This window comes from Lacerta agilis, chromosome 15 (assembly GCF_009819535.1).
Source record: "Lacerta agilis isolate rLacAgi1 chromosome 15, rLacAgi1.pri, whole genome shotgun sequence".
Classification (NCBI taxonomy): domain Eukaryota; kingdom Metazoa; phylum Chordata; class Lepidosauria; order Squamata; family Lacertidae; genus Lacerta; species Lacerta agilis.
The window spans coordinates 8,835,126-8,862,700 of NC_046326.1; the positions used below are offsets into that span (position 1 = coordinate 8,835,126).

The following is a 27,575-nucleotide window of genomic DNA, read 5'->3' on the forward strand; positions in this document are numbered from 1 at the left end:
ACATTGTTTTAAACCTTTCTATCTCCCTTCCCTGGCTACTCTCCAGCTCATATATCCCCCTTGCACTTTGGAGAAGGCAGAAAAGTATATATTCTACAGCCAAACTGCCAGCTCAGATTTCTGTTGCATAACTTCTGTGCCTCATAATTAGATTTGTGGTGACCTCTGCTCTCTGGCTTCTGTTCCTCCTGTAACACAGGTGCCCTGGTGCCTGAATAGTTTTGGCCTCAACTTAAGCAGGTCTGAAAGTTTTGCAGCCCAAGGTTTCTCCTTGTCCAAGCTGCCTACAGCCTGTCAGCTTTCTTTCTCTCCCTGATGACAAGCAGCCTTGGCTCTCGAGGACACAGCAAGGAGGTCTGTGTGGGATGCAAAGAGAAAACAAGGACAGCAAAAAAACAGATTCTCATTAAATTATATATTGTTATTATTATTATTTCTAAAAGAGGGGAGGAAGCCAACTAGATGAATGCTGTCACAATCTTACTGTGCCACCAGCACTGGGTAGGTATCGGATGTGGGTGGATGTTCCACCATGTAACTGTGGGTTTCACTGACAATTGCCCAGGGTTAAATGTTTACCCGAGAACAATTAAAATAAATTCACAACAAATTGAGTTCCAAGGTGAACATAATCAGAACCAGTGTAGCATAGTGGTTAGAGTGTCGGACCAGGACCTAGGAGAACAGGGTCGAATCTCCACTTGGCCATGAAACTCACTGTGGTGACTTTGGACCAGTCACTGCCTCTTAGCCTAAACTACCTCACAGGATTGCTGTGGGGATTAAATAATGAGGGGGAGAACCACCTCGAATCCCTTGGAGAAAAAGGTGAGATTGTTGTTGTTGTTGTTCAGCCGTTCAGTCGTGTCCGACTCTTCGTGACCCCATGGACCAGAGCACGCCAGGCACGCCTATCCTTCACTGCCTCTCGCAGTTTGGCCAAACTCATGTTAGTAGCTTCGAGAACACCGTCCAACCATCTCATCCTCTGTCGTCCACTTCTCCTTGTGCCCTCCATCTTTCCCAACATCAGGGTCTTTTCTAGGGAGTCTTCTCTTCTCATGAGGTGGCCAAAGTACTGGAGCCTCAACTTCAGGATCTGTCCTTCTAGTAAGCACTCAGGGCTGATTTCTTTGAGAATGGATAGGTTTGATCTTCTTGCAGTCCATGGGACTCTCAAGAGTCTCCTCCAGCACAAAAGGTGAGATACAAATGCAATAAATGAAATGAATGAGATGGTGAACCTTGGCATGCTTTCCAAATCTACAATTCTATGATTTAGAATGCTGATTGGACGGAAATGGAAGAATGGGGGTAGGAAGCGGCGTGGTATGGAGTCTGTCTAATTTGGAAGCTCCGACATTGCTGATGTCTGTCAAAGCCTTGATACGATCAATATTGAATATGGCAGCCTTTGGGAAGTCAGATGTTCTGTGACATTGACAATATGCGTGTGTATATAGCTGTGTCAGCTTTTTGAGCCACACCTGTAGCCATCCCTTCAAGCAGCAGAGTGATCTCCAGCAGTTTCCAGGTGATTGTGCCTTAAAAAAACCTTTGCTTGCCAAAGCCTACAGATCAAACAATTTTCCGTAACCAAGAGACAGGAGCTGGTCAAGTTAGCCTGACAATTTTTTTCTGACAGCTTGATAACCTTGTATTTATGATGCTGTCAAGAGGGAAATTGCTCCATTAAGAAAATGTTCATCTGAAGTCATTATTTCATGAATACTTTGTCAGAACAGCCACCAATGCCTCTTTTATTTCCTTTCCGATGTGTGCTCATTGCATGCCGTACTGTTTCTCTTCTGCTGCAGTATGGCTTCTTACAAAAACTATGTTATTCATCTCACTGTCCACCTAGTCAGAATTTTACAAAATTAATTACATAAATGTTACATTGTGACATTTCAATGCAAAGGAAACACAATGCAAATAGGGGGAAATGTAATCAATTATGTGTTGGCTGCAGACTAAAAGCTATTCCAGACATGGGGCAAATAAGTGAACCTTGGCAATTTCTGCTCCTTTTCCCACTTCTATCAGACTCCTCTGACATCCATTTAGGGATAGTTTGCCTTTGACGGGTTCTTTACCACAACACGAAGCTGTGAAAATATATCTAGATATTACCCTTTTACACTTTTTCATGCTGTTTTTCCATACATTTTCTTGTTATTAATACTCTTGCTTGTTTTACTATGTATTTCTTACCCATTCATTAAAATCACTGGTGAGGATCTAGAAATGAAAAATGGTGGAAAGAACAGGTTGGTTTAGCCTGTAGAAGAGAAGGTTAAGGAGAAACATGATATCTGTCCTCAAAAACCTGAGGGGATGCTAGGCAGAGTGGAATGGTTCTCTGTTGTCGCAAAGAGCAAGACTGGAATGATTGAGTGGACTTGTCAGGAGAGCACTTTTTAGCTAAATTTTAAGAGAAAATGTCTAATGGCAAGAATTGCTTGCCTGTCGAATCCACACTGGGTCATCAAAACTTACATATTTGAGATTTAAATCTTTATTTAAAGAATATTTATTTTAAACAACCTTTTATTGGCATCAACAAACAAACATACATACAAAACAGAAGCCACTGTGAAAGTATTAAAGAATATTTGAAACGATGTGAAAAGCTAGACGTTTGAAATTGAAATCAGAGGACATTTTAGGCGATAGTATTAAAATGTTAGGTGAAAATAGGATGTAAGAAGTTAGAATTGTGTTATGTTGAATTTGTTAGGAATAAGTTTATAGATATATGATGATAGATAAGGATTAAGAATATTTGAGGAAGAGGAAATTAAAAATGTTATAAAGTTACTACAGTATATTTGAAATGAACGTAGAAGAGAGGACGTGAGGAAGTTCCAAAAGAAGTTTATAAATAAGATAAGTTTAGTTAAATAATTGTTTTTGTGTTAGATTTTGTTCTTGTAGTCTGGTTTTGTAGTGTATTGTTGTAGTGTTTTGTATTGTTTTTGGTATTTTGTATGTTTATTTTTCTTGTATTTTTTTGGAAAATCAATAAATTCTTATAAAAAAGAGATTTAAATCTTTCATCTCTTACACAACAGACCCAATTAATAGATATTAACAACGCATATCTATTAATTTTGAGTCAACGAAACAACTAAACAGTAGAACTCTAAAAGGATCACCTTCCTGGCCATGAAACTATGAATTGAACACAATAAAGGCCTGTCAAACTGACATCATATCACCAGCCAGAAAGGACAACATAGCAGGAGGCTGGTCTCCCTTGGTTCTACCTAGCAGAGCTCTTCATAAAATTGGCACTTTATCTGTCAAGGGCAGATCCTACAATTGGCGCCCATTATATTTAATAAAGCCACACATCGTTCAGCACTATAAGAGACGAGGTCTTGCAAAAGGCCAAGGCACTGTTGTTTGTGCAGCAGCTACAGCAAAAGTTGAATCACAAGCCATCCCTCCTTATCTTTGGACTGCTGGCATTTTGACATCCATCCTAGGTCCGCTAATAAGGGAGTCAATGTCAGGTGCATGGGACTACAAAATAATAAACTAGGTACCATACACAACATGGGCTGGAGTAGGGGAGATGGAGAAGGGAAGGGAGGGAGAGTGGAATTCTTGTGCAACTGTATAGCTGGTGTGTCAGGGTTTGGTTTATCTTGAATGGGGAAAAGCTGCAGCTCAATGGCAGAGCAGCTGTTTTGCACACAGGAGGTCCCAGGTTCAGTCCCCGGCATTTCCTGGTAGGGCTAAGATATATGTTTTCTAGGCATGGGGCTGAGCTCTTTAGCACTAAAATGGAACAAAACAAAATCCACAGAAAACCCCGTTGCCATTTGTTCCAATTCAAGGTAAATCGTGAGTTTTCCTGGGGGAAAGGGGAGGAGCAAACAGAAGTGTAGATGAGGCCTTAGTATAAGGGAACTTCCCATGTTCCTGTGAACTGGGGATAGGATTTGTTAATCTTATTCTGGGTGTTAAGCATTTGACTCTCACAAGAATGGCTGGGAGGATGGGATATGTGTTTAAACTGGAGACATTGTCTTCCAGGACTAGAATCTGCTCATGTAAATTGGGATTGGTGAAGCATTTATTTTGCTTATGTCAGAAATGCTATTGTCCAAGAAGACTTGTCAAGTTCTATCAAGAACAACCAGAGCTGAGAATTGAATTTCCGGTGCTCTTTGCTCAAAATGCTTGCACTTGAAAGCCAAACAGCTAGATTATCAATCTTCATGCCCTAGCTTGGGTGACATTTATTGGCTTAAACATTGAACAGGACCCAACATGTTATGTGGGAGTCCAGAGCCCTTTCTTTATAGGAAGGAAATTGTAGGGAGTTTGCAGAGATTCCAACCATCATCATGTTACAAAAACAAGGCTATTGACCTCTACAGTCTTACATACATTGTAGTTTGTGGGCTCTATCCAAAATCTGTCATACTCAGAGTTGCCCCATTGAAATCAATGGGTCTACTCTGAGTCTAACTTGGCCAGAAATCATCCGACATATGAAACTCAACGAATGTTGATATTAACCACTAATGCTAAAATTTAAGCAGGCTAGTGAGAAATGTCAGGAAATGCTAACATTTATTAGTAAAACATATGCAATACCACATGGATTTGATGAATCACCATATGTAATCCTCACCATCTACTAATAAAGGCATACTGGAAAGTCTTCAGAATAATGAAGTTTCTCACTTTTCCCAGTAACTCTTACATTTACTCCAGCTTCAGTGTGCTTTCACAGCTGCTGTTTGAAGCTCAGTGCACATGGCATTAGCCACAATACATCTGTATCCTGTAGTTTCTTGAGAAATACTCCTGTTTGGTGTCTTCTCCCTCAAACCAGCTTCCATCCATTTTGAAAACATCAGTCATGGTTATGTGTACATTTCAGACATCCATTGTGCATGTGCAGATGATGGCAGATCCAAAAATGGATGACTTCACTGAAAAATAGATACCCAGGAAAGATAGAGTGTTTTTTATGTATGCCACAACAGCTGCTAGAATTTTGATTGCAAAAAACTGGAAAGGTGAAGAGCTCCCGACAGTAGAAGAATGGCAGATGAAGTTAATGGACTTTATGGAACTTGCAGAACTGACCGCGAAACTCCGAGACCAGAGGGAGGAAAAGGTGCAAGAAGATTGGAAGAAATTTAAAGAATATTTAAAACAGCGTGAAAAACTGGACATTTAAAGCAAAATCAGTGAATTTAAGTGGCTTTAGTTATATATTGTTAGGTTAAAATAGTATAGAAGAAGTACTGTAGAAGAAATTTTTTGTTATTATGGTTAGTTATAAGTTAATGGAGATAAGATAGAATGTGAATGGAATTAAGAATAATGGTGAATGTAGAAAAATTAGTTACAAAGTTACTAAAGTAAATTAGAACTGAACGCAGATGAGAGAACGGGGGAAGTCCCTAATTAAGATTGGAAATAAGATTTAAATAATAATTAGTTGGTGTGTTCCTGTGTATGTCGGGTAAGGTATGTATAAGTTTTTTTGTTTTTCTTATTTGTAATTGTAGTGTCGTTATGTGTGTATGTTTTTATTTGTTGTTTACTGTGGAAATACCAATAAATTCCTTATTTTTAAAAAAAGACTTCACTGAAAAATAAGTTGGGGGGTTTGCGGGCACAGAGAAATGGATCAGGTAATGTGGGAGGGGGGAATCAGGTAATGGTGTGTACAACAACATAAAATGTGACTTGATACACAGTGGGGGGGGAACAAACTTGCTGCATTTTAAAACACTGATCTGTATCTGCCCTTTGGGGGCCAATTGGACATGGAATTATTCCTACCTTTAGCTCTGTGTGACTGTTGTAAATAGCACTGGTGGGTTGAGACCAGGGCATGCGGAAAGGAGGACTTTAAAATAGAATCATAAATTACAGCTACCCCCAATATATTGTTCCAAATGTTTTTCAAGATGTGCTTCTTTATCAAGTGAATGCCCTTAGTGTCTTCTAATGCTTCGTAAGAGCTCCTTGGAAGAGTCTCGCTGCCGATTCACCCAACAGCAATTGCCTTGATAAAGATACACCTTTTGAAATTCTTTGGAAACAATATAGTGGAGCATCTGACCCGATTGAGGGAGGTCTTAAACTTTTTCAGCCTGACAACCACATTCCTTAATGGAAAATCTTGCAGGGTCTGCATGGCAGTAATAGGTGGGGTCAGAGGTAAATGGGAGCAGCATCAAAAGGGTCCTGTTAGGGAACTTCTTGAGGGCATCTGGTTGGCCACTGTGAGCTGCTGGACTAGATGGGCCTTTGGCCTGATCCAGAAGAATTTTTCTTATCTTCCTATGAGAGGGGCATTGCCTGGGGAGAATCCCAAAGGTCATATAGAGACGGTTGGAAGGCCCTTGCATCCTCCACGGTCCCAATCTGAATAGCAGCTTCTGTATTTTCTATTTGCAGAGGGACAAGAGTTCCCATCGGTATCAGTGGGGATGTTTCTCCTATTCCAAACTGCAGAAGCGGGGAATCAGAATTTGAACCATGGTGCAGGCACAGGGTCCAAGTCCTCCTCTCTGTAAGTCAGGTGTGGGGAACCTCTGTCCCTCCAGTTGTTGCTGAATTACAACTTCCCTCATCCATGGACATTGTTCTTGCTTGAGACAGATGGGAGCTTTAGTTCATCCACATCTGGAAGGCCAAAGGTTCCCTGCATTTGCTCTAAGCCATGCTCCCACCATCCATTAAGAAAAATACCAGCTGTGTAACACATCAAGACAGGAATAATGTCACATCTTGTTTAGTTGTGGAGGGGGGGGTTTCCCCTTAAATCTCATGGCAGAATTATTTATACAGTGGTGCCCCGCTAGACGAAAATAATTCGTTCTGTGAATATTTTCATCTAGCGGTTTTTTCGTCTAGCGAAGCGGCAATGTAAACCACAGTTTTCACTAAATGAAAAAAAAAAACCGAAAAAAATCATCTTGCGAGGCAGCCCCATAGACTTTTTCGTCTTGCGGGGCAGCCTCCCGCTAGACAAATGCCTTCGTCTAGCGAGTTTTTTGTCTAGCGAGGCATTCGTCTAGCGGGGCACCACTGTATTTCTTTACCAAAAACAAAAAACCCATATTAACACTGAGAAAAACTTAACAGATTTAAATTAAACACCCTCCCTGCCCATGATAACAAAATCAAACCAGAAATAGCAATATAGTTTGTTAAACAAATTGTAACCATTTCCTTTTAAAATTCTAATTATGTTAACTGTGGCTGGAAGCTTTAATGAGTGAACTAATCAACTAAAGTTTTACAGTCCAATCCTATGCAAGCTTTCTTGCAGCACTGTATTACACTTATATCCCATATTTCCTCCAAGGAGCTCCAGATTGCATGTGTGGTCTCCAGTCCTCATTTCTCTACCCTCATTTCTCTACCATATCTCTACCCTGGAGATAGGCTAGAATGAGAGAGCAACTATGCAAGCCTAGCCATGTTTACTGGGAAATAAGTCCTATTGAATTTAGTGGGGTTTTCACCTAAGGAAATGAAATTAGGATTGCAGCCCAAGTGGCTGGCCCCAGGTCACCTAGTGAGCTTCAGTGTTGCCCAATATACTTAATAATAAAGGGTTGTGTCCAACTAACATCTAATCAGCACAGACCCTCTGAAGTTAATGAACTAAATTAACCATGTCTATGAATTTCAGTAGATCTACTCTGAGTAGCACAAGCGATGACTACAACCCAGAAAGCCAACTGTTAATTATGCACTTGCTTATTTGTGGGGCTAGTTTGCTACTGTAAATAAAGGAAGAAAATATAAACCGGTAAAGGATATCTTACTTTGTAATTATGAATCATAGTGTTTGTTTATTAAACTGTAATATTTCAAAATGTCAAAAACAACAACACAACACCCTGCAATATGCCAAAAGGGTTTCAGGAAAATGCAATGCTTTTAATAAAAAAAAAATTATACGTAAATTCCTCCATTCATCAATCAGAAGGCAGGTGATTAAGCAGCTAAAAGCATATCCCATTGGAGGCAAACCCTAATTTACACAATTTAGAGTGTTTAATGCCAAGTGAATACAAATGGCAGTAATGCTTTGCTGTTTTACTGGCAGAAGGAGGCCACTCTGTTGCTCTCTACCATTTAGGAATCTAAATCCTAATCCTGCCATTTAAACCTTTGCATTTGCTTACACATAAAGCACCTTTGGAGTTTTGCAAGACATTCTGATTAAAGGGAGAAAGAAGTCCAAGTGGAAACAGTTGCTTTCCCTGTAATTGCAGGTCTAAAAACAGGGCTTTATGAAGCAATGCAATGTGACTTTACATTTATAACAAGCCTCATTCAATCACTGCTTTTTATTTGGAGAGTTGTTTATCACTGCACCTCTCAAATCCAGAGGAACAATTGGGTTGCATAACAGAATAACATGCTTATATATTCATTTATGTAACTGCAACTTCATGGTTTTGCTGTATCTACCCAACATTAAATTGAGGTCCACTATAATGACAGCCTCCAGTAAATGGTACAAGAGACAACCATTTTTATGATGGCAACCATTTGGATTGCACTAAAATTAAAAAGGCACCTCCAAATAGGGTTGCCAGACTTCAAGAAATGAAAATCCAGACACAAAAGCTGTTGCACTTTTGGGGGGGGCACAGTTGTGGAGCTTTTTAAATTTTTGACTAAAGTTGTTAAGCTTTTTAGGCAAAATCTCAACTATTTTTAAGGAAATTCACCAATACCTACACTTAAAACATGGATTGCCGTACATTGGATTTTCCCAGGCATTTAAGCGATTTCTGCCCAGGCGTTGTTTACAAGGGCAGAATTCTGGCTATGTCCAGGAAATTCAGCCCTGCCTCCAAACAACATGCTTTGTGGGAGAAAATAGAATGGTGTCCATTCCAATTCTATGTCCACAAAAGAATATCTCTTCATACGAAGTATATAGTTAAAACAAAACAACAAATTCCAAGAGGGTGAAACAAGTTAAAAATTGCCCTTGCCTTTTTGGTACAGCCTTTGTTTCTGCTCCAGTGCTGCTATTCAACATACCCTGCGCACCAGTCTGCCCCCACAATTGAGGGGGCCAGGGCTTTGTGACACACATGCCGCAGAGTGTAGTGATGTCACTTGTGCATGTTGTGAGACGTGCTGACGTGGCGTGCTCCGCATCGTGCGCAAGTGAGGTGAGCACATGCGGCAGGCATAGAGATGTAAAATATCTGGAAATTATGAAGCTTGGGAAAAAAACGGGTTTTCTGGGGGTTTTCGGGGGGGGGGCATAAATTTTTGGAAAATTGAAAAAAATGCTTCATTAGCACTTCTTTTTTCTTTTCCAGATTGAAAGTCATTCTGTTACTTTAGAAACATAAAATATAACTATGGACGATTTTAATGGGCATAAAATTATCACAACTGGCATATTAAAAATATAGTGTATCCAAACAATTATTACAAACAGAATTTACTGTTAAAATAATATTTATTTGTATTTGTAACAAATAGAGCAACAATCTCCTGAACTGTTTACTAGTTTATGTGGAACAAAAAAACTCCACAGAACAATTTTTAAAAATCCAGAAGTAAAAATTATTCATATTTCCTCTCCACGGTATTTAAAAAAACATTCTCATAAAAAGAACTTAAGAAGGAAGTGGGACTAAGTTTCAATGAATGGGAATGAAAATTAATCATAATCATTTTCTAAGCTGTAATTAAGTATATACTTTCAGGCCCTTTTTGTTGCTCTATATTTTCTTCCAGTGCTTTGAGGCCTAGTGAAGAGGAACAGAACCAATGCATAACACACACATGCAAAAACAAAACTGAAACCTTTTTCTTTTCTGGTGACAACAGCACCTCCTAAAGAAAGAAATGGATTTTGTTCTTGCATTGGAGAGTTGAGTTTGTAACCTAGGACTTGCTTGTCCTCACAGAAATTAGAATAATCTGATATACCATACATATTTTTTAGAAATTATTTATAAAATATTTGAACCCCTTATCTTAAAATATTTTATTCATCATGTTAAAATAAAACATTCCATAGTCATATTTTTTATTTTTTTATTTTTTCCAATTTTTCAGAAAAAAACAAAAAAGACTTGTTTTTTTCCTAATTTTCCCAGGTTTTTTCCAGGCCTTCACATCTCTAGGCAGGCGCACATGGGCACTGTGGAATTTGGCCCCCCTAGATGGCGCCCTTGCGCATACAGGCAATGAATTGGCATTGATAGGGAGCAGATGTCATGGGGCCCCAGTAGGATGGAAGAGAACCAGTTCTGGAATAAGATGTTACTTCAATCTCAGCCTCTACCTAAAACATGCCACAGCATTGTCTACACCAGGCTTGGAGATCCTTCTTCAGCCCAAGGGCCCTTCTAGACAACCTTCCAGGCAGTGGCGTAGCAAGGTCAGGTGGTACTTGGTGCGGAAAATTTCTTGTCACGCACCCCCCCCCATTGAAATTATTAAAAGAAGAAAAAAATGAGATACTTACAGGGCCACATGCTTACAGGGCCACATGGGTGTGGACAAAGGCAAAAGTTGTGAAGCAATGAATGGAAATATTACATTGGCTAGCGTCTACACATGCTTACACACACCTCTCGATCTTCTATGCAGGCAAGCAAGAGGCACTGCCAGAGTCCAAGAACTCCTTCCAGTCAGGCAAAAAAGCAATTGAAGATGGTGTGACTTTGGGAGAGGCATGACCTGGGGAGGCTCCTGAGGGCCAGAGAGAGAAGCCTGGAGGGCCACATTGATCCCCTGAGCCCAAGGTTTCCCACCCCCAGAGATGCCAGGGACAGGCTGGAATAGCTGAGCTTCTGCATGGAATGCATATACTCTACCACTGAGTTATGGTTCCTCTCCTAAAATATTTGAAGGTGATTAATATTTTTAAAATATTTGTATTGTAATTAGCATTATAATTTCAAAAGAAAGTTTGACATTATTCCAACACATTATATTCCTTGTTTATTTTCAGAGTTCCTATAGTTTCAATCCAACATTTCGGAGGCAAAAATGACTAAGTTTTGAGGTCTTAGAAACCTTTTTCCCAGGGCTTGTCTTAAATCAGACCTATTTTATTTCTGCTGGTTGCTTTTATGCTGTTTTGTATTTCTTTTATCCCTTTGTTTGTTTGTGCTGTTTTAAATTATGTTTGAACCAATTGTTTGATTTTTTAAATTTATTTTCCCCTCTAACAAAAGCTAGATGGATTCCATTTTAATTAACTTCCATTGTCATTTTGATTATTTGAAACTCTCCCCAAAATGTAATCATCATTATGTCATATGTTAATTTTCATGCCATTTTCTCCATATTGGCTTACAGGATAACAACAACAAAAACACACACAAACAAACAATTCCAAACATATTATAAACAATTGTAAATAATAATATCAAAAAGTGCAAAACAAACTTTTTTTGCACTTTTTGAAATTATGCATGCCATGCATTTTGTAAAACAAGACAAATAAGTGATCCTAATATAACAGCTTAAGCTAAACAACACTGTATAAAAGCAATACAAATCAGGAAGCATACTTAAATCACCAAAACTAAACAGAAGAGAAAATGATGCCAACGCAAACGTGGAAGAATAGCACACAAGACCCTTTTCAAGGGTAAGCTATAAATCGCTGAAATTAACAAATAAAAGAAAGCTGAAGAGAGGGGAAAATGCAGCAGAACTCTTCGGCAAAATATCCATTGCAACACCAACACCTTAGGTTTTCTGATAAGGTCAATACCAACATAGTGAGGACTGTTCTTCATAGCGGATATTGATCGTTCGATAAAACAATTCTTGAAAATATTGAAAGGCACTTGCAGTGATGCTCGCCTGCCTCCTAGAGATGCTGGGGAGCTCTCCCCTTTGATTACCGGCAGCGCTGTGGCAACATCCCAGAAGAGAAAAAGATATGATCCCATTAGCACATCCTTCTAGAGCTGCCACCTGCTTTGATTTTGTCAGCGTATGCCGGAAAACCAAAGCCAGGTCTTGAATGAAGATGCGTCCCTTTCATGGCAAGCAAATGTCCTAGAGATTTACTGTGTGGAATTCCAACATGGGTGAGAGATCAAAGGCTGCATGCAGAACAGATGATCACAGGGTCATAAATGCCGATTGAGCTCACCTTCTTGAGGGGAACATAATAGGTTCAACGCCGTTCACGCATATGCCAACTGCATGAATGGCTTGTTGAAAAGTCCATAGGGGTTGCAACAGGAGTGATTCAGTTTGGCACCCTAACAAGGAGCACGCAGCCAGCCCAGTCCAGATTAGAGAGCGGGAAGCCCATGGCTCCAAAATGTATTCTTAAAAAAGAAAAAGGAATTAATAATAATAATAATAATAATAATAATAATAATAATAATAATAATTTATTTATACCCTGCCCTTCCCCGCCAAACTGGGCTCAAGGCGGCTAACACCAATAAAATCACAACAAAAACATAAAACAATTCATTAAAATACAGATTAAAATACAATTTAAAATTTAATTTAGACTGCAGCCTCATTTTTAAGTAGCCCACCAATCACACCAAAAGAATGAAACATCAGGGTTAAACTGAAACCAACCCAAAGGCCAGGTGGAACAGCTCTGTCTTGCAGGCCCTGCGGAAAGATGCCAAATCCCGCAGGGCCCTGGTCTCTTGTGATAGACCGTTCCACCAAGTCGGGGCCAGTACTGAGAAGGCCCTGGCCCTAGTTGAAGCCAACCTAGCATCCTTGTGGCTCGGGACCTCCGAAAAGTTATTATTTGAGGGGGGGGGGAGTTTTAAAAATTAAGAAATAAAAAAGTAATTGGTAGCCTCCTCTCCTCTTCTTCCTTCCCATGTGGATTGTTTCACTCCTGAATTATTTTGCTCCCCTCCCCGCCGCCAAATTATAGGTGAACCCCCAAGGTGATACAAAAGATTGGCCTTATTGCCAGGGCTTAAAATTTCGATTTAATTTCCTTTTGACAATATTGAAGCACTTCCATTCAAGGTGTCTAAAGGGGAAGCAAAAAAAAAAAAAAAAGAGAGAGAGAAAAGAAGAATAGTTCCTTCCCCCCCCCCTTGTCAAATAACGCCTGTGCTTTTATGGATTTGAATCCACTTGACATTTCTCTTTCACTCCGAGCGGCACACAGCATGCATAATAAGATTGCAAAGGAAGCTGGTCTTGTTTTCCCTGCTCAAGTGTTGTTAAAGCTCTACCAAATGGTCTCCTTTCTCTGCATGCTTTTCTACACCCACCCTCAAATTACTTGGGGTGGAATGACACAGCGTGCTGGGAAGCATTAGGCCAAGATCGGCAAAAACATGAGATCTCTAAGATACAAAATCCCAGTGTACAGCAACTTAGTTGGTCCTGAACATGCCTGATTGGGGGCTTTTGAGAAGGAGGAGGAAGAGAAGGGATTCACAGACCATTTATATCAGCAGGTTGGGAGTGTTTTTCCACCACAATTGATATCCTGAGCAGGGGGAAAAATGTAATTTGAACAGAGGCAAAGACCTACAGTGTAAATAGTGACAAGATTATAATTCTTAACAAGAACCATCATCTAAAGTTCTGTCATACTGTACAGCTGAATTTTTCAAATGCTGATAAAACCCACCACTTTTTCCAGTGCAGCCTTGGACCCCCTTGTTTATTGGACCCCCTTCTGAAGTTTTTTTGTGGGGGGGGGGGAATCTGCTCTCTGAATATTTGATTTGGCTTGAAGAAGAACTGCAGGAATTAGAACAGTTGTGCTTGTGAGCCTGTGGTATGTTGGAGTGCCACCACGCACCTGACCTCCACTCAGTCATATAACTGGTGCTTCCCAGAAGGCAGAGACAGCAAGTTGCGGTACAAATGCACCTGTTCTAGCGTGCCTGGTGATTTGCACCACACCAAACTCCTCACCCCTTCCCTTCTGCCTCTTGGTAAGCAGTAGCAATGTGGCTGCTCAGAGGTCAGGTGTGCAGCAACACCTGAGCAAACTCTCTGCTACTGTTTGCGTGTCGAGGTCCCAAACCACCCCTCAAATAAACTCACACCACAAGCATAATTTTGGTTTTGGGTTTTTTGGCATAATTTTGTCCAGCACTTTATTAAATTACAAGATATGTGAGTGGTTGCTTAGGCATTGGTTCAGACTATCTGTCCCCTAAGGACAGAACTGACATTTGTCAGTAAAGGGGGAAAACCTTCCAGGTAGAGAAAGGGAGCCGGGTGGTCTGACCCTCCCCTCCTCCCACAGGCTCCCAGGGGCTCTTGCGTGGCCCTGACCCCCGACTGGGGGATACGGACAAAAGCATGTTGAGCCCCTGGATTCCTTTAACGGAATTCCCCACACACCATCATCAATTTGGAGGGGCAAACACAGTCAACAGTCCCCTCCACCAACCAGCAAAATAAGAACCAATGCCTAACCGCCAACCTTACAAGTTGTGACTATTTGCTACGCAGTAGGCGAAAACCAAATGGCACCAGCCAATCAGCCAAATGGAAAAATTCCTACCAGGCCCCTGCCTCAAAAGCAGATGACCCAATGACAGGCATAGCAAGGTCAACACAGAGGCCTAAAAATAGGGAGGGAAGGGCGGGTGATCCGAACCATACAGTCAAAGAGGACTGCGTGCAAACCTTTTATCTAAGCTGGGCTGTCCATCACAAATTGGCAACATATAAATCTCCCCAACAACACCCTGGGTCCAATCACAGGAGTGGCCATCCAAACCAACCCGCCCAGCAACTAAGGGGTAGTTTGCTGGCCCCCACCGCAACACGTGCTCTCCATGAGGGAGAACCCGCTTTGTGAGCTTAGATTAAGGAAATGCTGCCATGCTATTGCTCTAGAGTCATGCCACCTCTCTCTTCTACCAGTTACCAGGCATACATCTTTATAGAACAGGGATGAAAAATCTGTGGCTCCCCAAAGGTCACTGGTCTAACTCCAGTCATGTCTGACTATTGACCATGCTGGCTGGGGCTGATGGGAGTTGGAGTCCCTTGGGAGGTGGTGGACTCTCCTTCCTTGGAGGTTTTAAAGCAGAGGTTGGATGGTCATCTGTCATGGATGCTTTAGCTGAGATTCCTGCATTGCAGGGTGTTTGACGAGATGACTGTTGGGGTCCCTTCCAACTCTACAATTCTATGATTCTATGAGCATCTGAGGGGGTCACCATGCAGAACAAAACACACACACACACACCCAATTATATCAACATTAGGCTATACAGGCATTCAAACAGGATACAGTCACACCTCGGGTTGTGCTCGCTGCGGGTTGCGCATTTTCAGGATACAGACGAGCCGAAACCCGGAAGTACCAGAACAGGTTACTTCCAGGTTTCGGCACTCACGCATGCACAGAAGCGCTAAATCATGCTTTGCGCATGTGAAGAAGCGCCAAATCGCGAATTGTGCGTGTGCAGACGCGACGCTGCGGGTTGCGAAAGCTGCGAATGTGCCTCCCACACGGATCATGTTCGCAACCCGAGCATCCACTGTATAATGAATGAACATGAGAAGGGTGAGACACTTATGCATGTTTGGTTAAACATCAGCATGCCACCTGTAATTGTGCCCTCTCTGTAGTTTTCCTCATCCAGGGGCCATGGGAGGGTTTCTGATAGCGGCAGCCCCAGTTATAGGCACTAAAGATCCTTGCTAGTGTTCAGATGCCACCTTCTTGCATATTAACGGCACAAATGAGAGCTTCACATGTTTGAGCCAAGCCTAACCTAAGTCCCCCCTGCCCCCCTAAATAAATAAATACAGAAACAGAAACAAGAGCAGCTAAGAGTATCCACTGCCCCAGGCTAAAATGCATAGTACCAAAGGCTGGGTGAATTGTTTTGGCACTTGAGTCAGAAAACACAACAAGTGCCCTCCTTCCTGGCAGTAGAAATACAGCAGTAATACATCATCAGATTATTACAATCAACAGATCAGAAGTATAATAAATTACTTAACCACTTTGCCTCGTTTACAACACCCAAAATCAGCATTATCAGACTAAGAGCCAGCCTCCCAGTACCAACACTAATACAGCTTCCCTGTAAGGAGCAGAGCAGGGCGGCAGCAAAATTGGGGTTGTATGAAAACATCAGCAAGAGAACCAGATTGACATAATGTGTTGCCTTGCTCAGCCCCATCCAGGAAAACTGCCACAATGCTACTCTCTGGAGATGGGCTCCACAACAGCTCTGCCCTACAGCACTGCCTGCTATTGCCTAATGGTAAGGCTAGCCCCAGTTTGAACATATGGAGGTTGGTACCATTCTTCCACAGCCATTTGCTACATGAGCATCTTTTAGCACAGCTGAGACCTTGAAGAAGGACATTGACAAAACTGATGGTATCCAGAGAAGAGCGACCAGGGTGATGAGGGTGTCTGGAAACCAAGTCCTATGACAAAGTATATTTTAGATGAGGGAAGAGAAGATTCAGGGGTGACATGGCGGTGTAGAGTATTCAACTGATTTGGGAAAGAATGAGCCAACAAAAAGATGTGTGGCTTTGCAGCTTTAAGCAATGATGACTTCCACGGCATTCAAAGACTGGGACACAAATGTTGAGTTTGAATCCATGATCAATTTATACAGTGATGGAACCATGGCAATTTATTCCTGGTTTTTACCTAGATATTGTGGTGCAGTAGGGGAGGAGAATGGGCAGAACTCATATGTCGGGGTTTGGTTGCTGGAGCTCCTCGTGCACGGCCTCATATACACATCAAATTACAGGACTGAAGTGCTCAAACAGCAGGAAATGAGCAGTTCCCTCACTGCAAGAAGCAAAGCTACAGGGAACCGGGCAGAGGGCCTTCTCGGTAGTGGCACCCTGCCCTGTGGAATGCCCTCTCATCAGATGTCAAGGAAATAAACATCTACCTGACATTTAGAAAACATCTGAAGGCAGCCCTGTTTGGGGAAAACAAAATTAAAAATTAAAAAAATTCCTTCAAGTAGCACCTTAGAGACCAACTAAGCTTGTTCTTGGTATGAGCTTTCGTGGGCATGCTTACCAACACACTTAGTTGGTCTCTAAGGTGATACTGGAAGGAATTTTTTATTTTATTTTATTTTGTTTTGACCAGCCATGTACTGAGCCGCTCGGTCACCCGGGGCAGCAAACCTGGGGAACCAGCGGCGGCGTGCGTGCACAGCGCCGCTGCATCTGACGCACGCACCATGTGCCGTGCGTCATACACAGTGGCATGTGTGCAGTGCGTACAATGCACTGCGTGCTGCGCCATAGCAGCGGCGCCGGGCTGGCCCCGAACAGGCTGCGGGGCGGAGCAGCCTCGCCCCGCAGCCTGCTCGCATGCCATCGAGCAGGTTTGCGAGCTGGCTGCGGGGCGAGCCCCGTGGCCCGTCTGGGGCCTGCCGGCGGGGCAGGGCAGGGCAGGGCCGGCCAAAGTGTCACCCCCCCTCCCCTGGAACAGGGGGCAAACTGCCCCCTGCCCCATTGCTCTGCCCCTGGTTTTGACTATGGCAGACCAACATGGCTACCTACCTGTAACTGTTTAGGGAAGTTTTTAATGTGACATTTTAATGTATTTAAATCTTTGTTGGAAGCCGCCCAGAGTGGCTGGGGAAACAAATAAATTATTTTTATTATTATTATTATTATTATTATTATTATTATTATTATTATTATTATTATTATTGGAGTAAGCCCTACACAAACCCAGAGTGGACTCCCTAAGACAGTTGTGTGGTGCCATGTGCACATCTCTCTGTCAACTCTTGCAGCCAAGCTGGTACCAAACATGTTGCTCTGCTTTCCTTTGGACCTCATCTGGAAGAGGGGGTTCTTGTTGTCTGGGCAGCTCAGGACCTACATACATACTTCCCAGGCTTGCGCCTCAAGGAGGTCACCTCAGTGCTGCTAAGGCAGCAGCTTGACTTCACCCCCAGAGGTGCACTCCATTGTCTCTCAAGGCAGCCAACAACAATAACTGGTACATAGCAATTTTCCAGATTCAATATGTGTGTACACCTTTATGTGTGTGTGTGTGTGTGTTCCTTTTTGGATTATTATTTTTTTGCAGGCTGCTTCAAAGCTAGGAGAATTTTTTTTCTCCATGCACCATTTCAGCTCTGTAGAATTTATATCATTACTCACGCTCTGTTGGTTCACATATACATGCATTGGTTTGTTTTAATGGTCTTTTAGTCATTTTACAACATTTTCACCATAACATTTTTTTGTATTTGTTTACAGGTGTTGTCGCTCAGATTTAAATTTATTTTCTTCTGTTCCTATTGTATGGAGTATTTTGAATAGGCATGTTTATTGGCGTGTGTTTCCTATTTATATGTGTTTGCTACAGACCTCTGAAGAAGAGCTGTGGTCAGATCGTGGGTGGTTAAACTACTCAGGTTGATTTGTATTTCTTGTAAATAAAACAGTTGTTTCTCAAGGATTTATTTTTATTTTTTTGCCAAAATGTCCTGCAAACAAATCTGATTCCCCATCACCTAGGATGAGATGCACAATGTTTCTGTTCTGTGAGTGTGACCATCTCACCGCCCAGCTGCCATTTACAGAATTTAAAAGGTAAATTTCAAATTCAAATTTATTGCGGCTATAAGCCCATAAAAAACATAAAATATGGAATATATGACATAAAGTTACAGCAAACCATAGACCCTGGAGTCATAGGGAATCAAACCACAGCACAAATACAAGTTTTAAAATTGCAACCAAGGAGCAGAAAACAAAAGTATTAGTGGTTGTGTAGTTGGCCACAGCGCCTTTTTTGAGATATGACAGAGTTTAAAAACCTTGCCACCTGCAAGGTTGTATAGGAATCATTGTCTTGCAGGAGTAAGGCAAGGTGTGACTCAGCTGGTGCACCTGTAAGTTTCTGAGTTATTGGTCTTAGTAATTTTGCCCGAGCCTCACTATGCAGGGAACAGATAAAGATTATATGATGGAGAGATTCCGTTGACTTTTTATCACAATCACAAAAGGCAGAAACTAAGCCCTTGGAAAATCTATGTCTCAGGACATTAGAAGGAAAAACATTAAACCTCGCTTTGGTGAAAGCGAATCGGTGCCCAGCAGTGGAGAGGGAGGATAGGTATAGAGGGACATGATGTATTTAAAAGGTAAAAGGTAAAAAAAGGACCCCTGGACAGTTAAGTCCAGTCAAAGGCGACTATGGGATGTGGCGCTCATCTCACTTCAGGCCGAGGGAGCCAGTGTTTGTCCACAGATTGCCTGAATCCCTGAGTTGTTGGGTGGCAGCAAAGTGCGACGAAAGCTGTTTTGTTGTTGCTGCTGTTTCCTTCTAAGTAATGGCAGTCACACTTGCACAGCTAATGAGCATACATGACAGATGGCACTCTCCTCCTTCATAAACACGGTGGGGGGAGCCAGATTCTCAGAAAAGGCCCAAGACAGAGCCAGCTGAGCTTTATCTGATTAAATGTCTAACAACTGCAGCGACTTGCATAATGTTTCCGATGCTGGCGTTCCCCTGCTTAACACGTTTGAGCAGGCGTGTTATTTTTCACCTATAGAGACATCATGTCTAACACAAATCACATTTGCTGAAGGTTCCAAGGCGGCTTCCACTAGCTCCCGGCAGTCATTTGACCACATGCATTGAATATGATTTGACAAGGAGAAGCCTCACACCTTTAACAAGCCACAAACTTTCCAGCCAGGTTCCCAACTTGCTTTGGAACCTGCATGTCCTCTTGCAACGCTTTCATGCTTGCTAGACGCTGGGGGAGGGGAGGGATTCAATTCAGTTCTTATTTAAAAGTGACTCTGTCAATTTCCACAAATTCCAAAACAATATGAGAACCAAAACACAGTTATCCTTTGAAATCCAAACTTCTCTGAATTTTGTGATGAAGTTCTCCAACCAAGCAATGCTTAGAAAAATAAGATATAAAATGCATTATTGCTTGCAAAAAATTGGACATCAGTCAAAACTGCATACAAAAATGGGTTTATTAGGAGACATTAACACTAAAATGCTTTTTGTGAGTGTTGTTTAAAAAAAAAAATCACAACTTGCTACAGAAATGTGAACTGAATTTCAGATTGGAAAAATCTGAAACTGAGAATGTTAAAATGGACAGATCCTTCTACCCCTATCCTTGCATAAAGGAGTTGAGGCAAAAGAAGTCTCCAACCTTCTTCTGCATAGCTTAGAATGTGTTTCTATTTATCTACTTTAATATGCACATTCCCATTTGTTTTCCTAAGTGGTGTTATGAGCAGGGCACATTGCTCGCTTGGCTCCCCAACACTGTGCATTGCTGCTAGTTACCGAAAAGGGGGAGGGGGACGAAGGTAGCAAAGTGCACAGCATGATGCAGGCACAGCAGCAGAGCCATTCTGATGCTCCCAATGTTGCAGCCACATCTCACTGAGCTCTGTGCTGCCTTGCTCCTCCCCATCTCAGGAACCAGCAGCAATGTGCAGCTTTGGGATGGTAGGTGAACAACACCATGCTGTCCACACCAACCCATCACTGGAGCTCATCAGAGTACAGACATCCTTGGCTGTTTTATACCTATAGTGGCATAGCAAAACATTGTCTCAATTCAGACCACATGCATCATGATTTATTTATTTATTTATTTTAAAGATATTTTATTATTTTCACATTAAACAACAAAAACACAAGACATGCACAAATACACAAATACATAATGAAAAATAAAAAGAAAACATAATAAACACATTAAACCAAAAACAACAAAAGAAATAAAGGAAAACTTATACATACCTACATACACCAGAACAATAAATTATCATTGTTTAACTCTAGTTTCTAACTTCTTTAGAAGAGGACTTCCCCCGTTCCCTCGACTACGTTCAATATTAATATACTTTAGTAACTTTGTATCTATTTTCTTACCATTAACCACACTTCTTAATAGTCTTCAAGATATTAATGAGTCAAATATAATTCATTACTTAAGCTGCATATCCTAAAACATTCCTTAACATTTAAATCTTACATAACAATACTTCTTATATACTATTTTTATCTAACATCAACTAGCTAAAGCCAATTTAACAAGCTAATTCTGCTCAGATGTCCAATTTTACACGATTTATTTGCTACCAAATCCCTGCTAAAGGTCCTATCATATATGGAGTTGAGACTGGCATCCCCAGGAAACAGGACCTTTTTGTGGCATCCCCAAAGCTCTCCCGGGAGAAAGGTGCATGGACAGATGCATTCATTTCCCAAGAGCAAGAGGGCTTCATTGAACCTATAAATTATGGCGGAGTTTTGAGAACATGATATAAACCCTGTTGGGTGCTGCTAAAATTAGCATGCCTGTGGGGTGAGTTCTCCACTCCTAGTTAGAATGTTTAAATGTGCTGGCCATGAATATCCCTGAAACAAATGTCTTTTTTTGCCATCCTGATGAAGACGTCATGTGGAGAGTCTCGATGTACTTAACCCATGTTCCTGGCAGCAGTTGGCAGAGGCTCAGAGCCTAACTAGGGAAGGGTGGCTGTCTCTGTGTGTGAGAGAGAGCTTTGATCTGCATAGGTGTTCTTGCACTTCATACGCATACAGCTGGGCCTCCCAGAGTGGTCCCATATCAGAGGCTGTCAGCATTACCCAGTCATTACTTTTCCAGCTTTCACGCTGCGGTGGGTATAGAGCTGCTTCCCTTTTTCTTTTGCCATTTACATCCCACAATCTTCCATCCACAATAGGCAGCAGGGGTGGAGGAGGAGGAATTCAGCTCAGTTCACATTTGAATGTGGATATACCCAGGGCTTTTATCAGCTGGAACTCACTGGAACTCAGTTCCGGCACCTCTCAGGTGGATGCCATTGCCATTATAGGGAAACAAAGGAGGTGTTCATGGTGAGTTCAGGCACCTCTTTTTCTTTTAAAAAAAAAAAAAGCACTAGGTATGCACTACTAAAATTACAATTCCAAAACAATACATGAACCAAAATGCAGCCATCCATCAAAAATTTGCGCTGGTCCAAAGTTTGCAGTGAAATTCTCCATCCATATATTAATGCACGCATTAGAAGAAAGCCTCCAATGAAAAATGTATATATTTGTGAAAATACCATCACACGTGGGGAAATTGCTTCCCAAAATATGCATACATGCAAAGCTCCATATAAAACTGTGTCTATTACCAGAAATGCACTTTGATGCTATTTCTTTTTTATGTTTATTTTTCTTTTAAATTGCAAACTGATGTGGAAATGTGGTGAACTGAAGGCTGGCAAATTGAAATTGACATATGCATCCATCCCTACTAGGCAGGAAGGACACAGCCAGGTGAGCACAGAAGCAAGAGATGCACCTGTGCGTAGGTACAACATCACTCTCCACCTCCCTATCCCTCTTCCTGGGTTGCACAATCTTATTCTTACAACCACTCTTTGAAGTAGTCGGAACAAAATAGAAAATTCTTTCCAGTAGCACCTTAGAGACCAACTGAGTTTGTTCTTGGTATGAGCTTTCGTGTGCATGCACACTTCTTCAGATACCAAGCGTGCATGCACACGAAAGCTCATACCAAGAACAAACTCACTTGGTTTCTAAGGTGCTACTGGAAAGAATTTTCTATTTTGTTTCGACTATGGCAGACCAACACGGCTACCCACCTGTAACTGAATCTTTGAAGTAGGTTAGACTGAGAGAGATAGTCTGGTCACTACACCACACTGGCCATCATTATTCTACTTTGTCTTAGACTGCTAGTAGAGGGTTAATACATCATCTGTTGAGCAGATCCAAGGTCTCTTGGTGGCTGTGCTGGAATAACAAGATTTGCATGTGTATGGCATAATTGCCACCGCTGCCCCAACCCCCTTGGCTGTAATGGCACCAGGTATTTCAGTGAAATGTGGTGTTGGCCAGATCTCTTCCCTTCATATATTTAACAAGGAAGGATGCTGGCTCTGTTAAGATCCCAAAGGGCTCCTAAACCAACCAGGCGGAGATTGGCACTCACTTCAAAGTGATTCTCTTATTAAGGTGGAACATTTGGATCAAGGCTCGTGAGCACAGATAATGCTTCCTGCAGATGTCTACATACTCAGCAAATATTTACTTACTTACTTATTTAATTTATATACCGCCCTATACTGTACATGCAGGTTTCAGGGCAGTTCACAAGATAAAAATTGCAATATAAAAACACAAAATACATAGTTTTTTACCTAAGAAAATAATTGCAGAAAATGTTTACAATATGGGGGGCCATAAATGAAAGCTAGGATGAGTTTTGATTCTCATACTCCATTGTTACTTAGCGGTTAATGTCCTTTGCAGATCAGCCATTGATTATTAATGTTCTCCATCAAACTATTTGGTGATCACTTCACTGGGAATGGGGAGGTCATTGAGAACAGCGTGTATATTTTCCACTGCTTCTTCTGTCATCATAAGCAGGGCTTGCACAGTTGCAGTTCCAATGTGAGGAGTTATAATAACATTTTTCCAGTTGCAATAAGGGGTGATCCCTTGGCAATGGTTTAGGGTCAGACACATCTAAAGCTGCAGCCTTAATAACTCCATTTTGGAGTGCTTCTTCCAAGGCATCTTGATCAACTACTGCACCTCTGCAGATGTTGTTAAGAGTAGCTGTGGGTTTCATCAGCTGCAGCTCCCTGTTCCCAATGAACTTGTGTGTCTCAGATGTCAGATTCACAACCAACATCACAAAGTCAGACTGTCAGAGCAAGTCTTCTATGTTTTTACAATAAGTGGCACAAACTACCTGTTCTTCTTCCTCTTTTCTGAAGTTCCTGTTGTGACAAAGAATGTTCATGCCAAAAGCTTTTGCTCTCTTGGCTATCTTATACGCAATGCTGCCCATCCCAAAGATACCAAGAGTGGCCCGGGTGACTTCTACTCCCAGCCAGTCAACCGCAAAACGTGTGGTACCTGGAGATGTTGCAATGTGACAACCTTCCACTAGTTTTCTTGCAGAGAAGCATTAAGGCCATGTCTATGTTTGCTGTGGAGACAGAAACAGCATATGGGGTGTTGGCTACTTTTACTCCAAAGCTAGAGATCAGTTTCAAGATTCAGTTAGAGAAGAGAGTTCTCTTATCTGATGGCCGAAGGTTGGAGGAAACATTACAAATCTCCTGAGTACAGAAGCATCCCAATGGCCCCTTCCGTGTAAAGCTAAGCAGCCGTTCTGATCTGTCATCAGTGCTTTTGATAAGTGTGGGAGATGCAGGAAGCTGCCTTATTCCGAGTCAGACCAGTGGTCTATATAGCTCAGTATTGTCTATACTGACTGGCAGCAGCTCTAAGAAATTTCAGGCAGGGTTCTCTCCCAGCTCTACATGGAGATACCAAAGATTCAAACTGGAACCTTCTGCATTGTCTGCAACTGAACTATAGTCCTTCACCAACTGAGGAGGACAAAATGGCGGAGTTGTAGTTTCATGGGCAAATGTTTTATTTTAAGACTGCCACCCTAATTAAAGGAATCTTCACTGATTAATCACATGAGTTCTAATGGATTGTTTAATTGATTAAAGCTGCATAACTTTGCATAAGAATGAAGATGGAGCACACTGTTGTCATGTTGCTGTCTTAATACTGTGAACTGTCTTATCATTATGGTTTGGTCCTAGTAAGATTTAGATGAGCTGTAATGGTTCCCACGTCCCAGCCCCCTTGCAGGAATAGAGGACCTATTGAGATGGCCCACCCCTAGAGACTAATGGAATCAGAAGGATTTCTGAATGCTCTGGGTTGTTGTTTTTTCCAACTGCTGTGGTTGGTCTCACTTTGCAATAAAGGTAAAGGGACCCCTGACCGTTAGGTCCAGTCGTGGACGACTCTGGGGTTGCAGCACTCATCTCACTTTACTAGCCGAGGGATCCGGCGTACAGCTTCCGGGTCATGTCGCCAACATGACTAAGCCGCTTCTGGCGAAACCAGAGCAGTGCACGGAAACACCCTTTACCTTCCCACCAGAGCGGTACCTATTTATCTACTTCCACTTTGATGTGCTTTCGAACTGCTAGGTTGGCATGAGCAGGGACCAAGCAACGGGAGCTCACCCCGTCACAGGGATTCGAACCGCCAACCTTCTGATCACTTCCAGGTGTCATTAGAGAGTTTCCTGATACACTGAAGAACTGTGCGTGGTGAAACAGGGGAGGTGGCAATGAGAGCATAAGGATCAACAAGTTCAACCTGCTTAGGCTGCTGCAGCCTGATGATTATCCACTTCTGGTTACACAGAGGCCCTGCTGGATCATGACAGTAGCTCAACTAGGCCATCAGCACATTCTCACAGTGACTAACCAGATGCCCATGGAAAGCCCAAAAGCAGCGAGAACACTCTCTCTTGCTGCAGTTTCCAGCAACTGCTATACGGAAGCATCACTTTAGGCGCCAGGCAAAAACGTTCCTTTTTCACCAGGCCTTTGGTTGATCTGATTGACATCCTATGCCCTTTTAAAATGTGGCTCTTTTGGTGGGGGAGTGTTTTGGGGTTGTCATTTTTATTTTGATTATATATATTGTGGTTTTTACGTTGATCTTTTCTTTGAACCGCCCTGAGACCTCCAGGTATAGGGCGGTATATAAATTCAATAAATAATAACAACAACAATAATAATAATCACTGCCTCTGAGCAGGGAGGCAGAGTATGGTTAGTAGTCACTGAGAAGGTTATCCTCCATGAATTTATCTAATCCTCTTTTTAAACTATCCATTTAAGCATTTGGCATTTAAGCATTGTATAAATTAATTAATAACAGCAACAACATTTTGGAATGCTTCTTTCTGTTAGGATCTCCTACTCACGAGTAGGACCATGGCAAAGACACATGCCCGGCTGGCATGTTCCCTCCCTCCTGGTCGATCGTTCAGGAGCTTCAAAAGTTTTCTTCAGCCCGAACATCACAGCGACTGATGCCAAGAAGCATCAGCACACTTACGGATCCGCAGAGTTTGCGCAGTTGCATAACAGAACTCAGCAACTCAGCATTTTGGCTAATCTACTTTTATTTACATATAAACACACATGGAGCACTGCAACATGGCTCCCTCTCTCTCTAGCATCAGACAGCAAAGAGAAAGAACAAAAGACAATAGTCCCACTTCAGGAAACACAGTAACACAAACATCCTGTCTTCGTCACTTCCCACTGTGGAATGAAAGCATACACCATCATGTGATAAACAACAATCCCATGACAACAGACACAGGGAATGAATCTTCAACACTTTCCTGCTACAAACCGATCTATTCTAGCAATATGAATATGGAACTTTGGTGTATCTATCATTCTAAAAACAAAATGCTATAGCTGGGGAGGGGGCGTTGCTTGAATCCTCAGACTGCAAATTTGCAAATAGATACACGCATCCAAGAGCTGCTATTTTGGGGTGTTGTTGTTTGGGGGGGATGCCAAATTGCAAATCTATATCATTTCCCACCACCCCCCTCACCCAGCTTGGATAGAATGCAAAAGCTGGACTCTTTAGCATGCAAGATTGTAGCCCAAGGTGGTATATGATTGCCAAATAGTACAGCTGAGAAATATATCAATAGCATTAGCAATCACTCTTTGTAAAAGGAGTGTGAAGAAAGGAACATATTGAGTTACAAAGTCCACAAAGGAATGGAAACATCAGTGAGATGTGTTTTCAAAGGGTTTCCTATAAAATAGTTTATGTTCTTCCCCTTTTCCCTTTTCACGCTTCTGGAGACAATAATTTCATTAAGCGATTAAGTGCTTTTATTCTTCTGAATGGTTCATAGGGCCCAAGAGCATGAATTTCAATTAGCGTTTCTCCCTTAGAAAGCAAAGGATGAGGAGGAAAAAGGAACTGCTCAGAAAGAGCCTTTGTTAGTGTGAGTCCTTATTACATATAGCTGTGTTAGCAGCAGCAGGTGGCAAGGTGGGCAGTACTTGGTCATCACCAAATGATGGAGAGTGGGAGTACAGCCTATTAGTGACTGCAGTATAGCAAGAACAAAGGCAGTATAAAATCAGGGCTTTTTTCAGCCAGAACTCACTGGAACTCAGTTCTGGCATCTCTCAGGTGGGCAACAAGGGAGATGTTTATGTTGAGTTCTAGAACCTCTTTTTCTTAAAAATAAATAAATAGCACTGGATAAAATAGAAAAGCACTGTTCAAGCTTGTGGATGCTGACAGGCCAGAAGCATCAAGTGTAGGCCCAGATGTAAGATGTCACCAACCCACACCTCTGCTGGTGGTGACTGCAGTGGTGAAACAGTCACCACCAGGTATGCTGCTGCCATGCAATGCCATCAGTGAAAGCCAGATCACTCTATGTGGGGCTGCCCTTGAAACTGTCCCAGAAACTCCAGCGGGTGCAGAATGCTGTGGCAAGACTCCTCACGGGGTCCTCGCCACGGAAGCACATTCATCTGGTGCTATACCAGCTGCACTGGCTCCCGGTGGAGTACAGGATCAGGTTTAAAATGCTGGTTTTAACCTTTAAAGCCCTATACGGCCTAGGACCCTTGTACCTACGGGACCGCCTGTCCTGGTATGCCCCACGGAGGACCTTAAGGTCTGCAAATAATAACAACCTGAAGATCCCAGGCCCCGGGAAGATTAGACTGGC

General features: G+C 42.0%; 1 protein-coding gene across 1 annotated transcript; it reads right to left on the reverse strand.

The window, feature by feature from the left end:
- Positions 1-23,311: 23,311 nt before the first annotated feature.
- Positions 23,312-24,033, reverse strand: LOC117060289 (glyoxylate/hydroxypyruvate reductase B-like; the record flags this gene model as incomplete). The annotated part of the gene is given in 3 exon segments (XM_033172505.1): positions 23,312-23,446; positions 23,448-23,940; positions 23,942-24,033. Coding segments are annotated over 3 exon segments (720 nt in total), but the record flags the coding sequence as incomplete, so codon positions are not given.
- Positions 24,034-27,575: the final 3,542 nt, after the last annotated feature.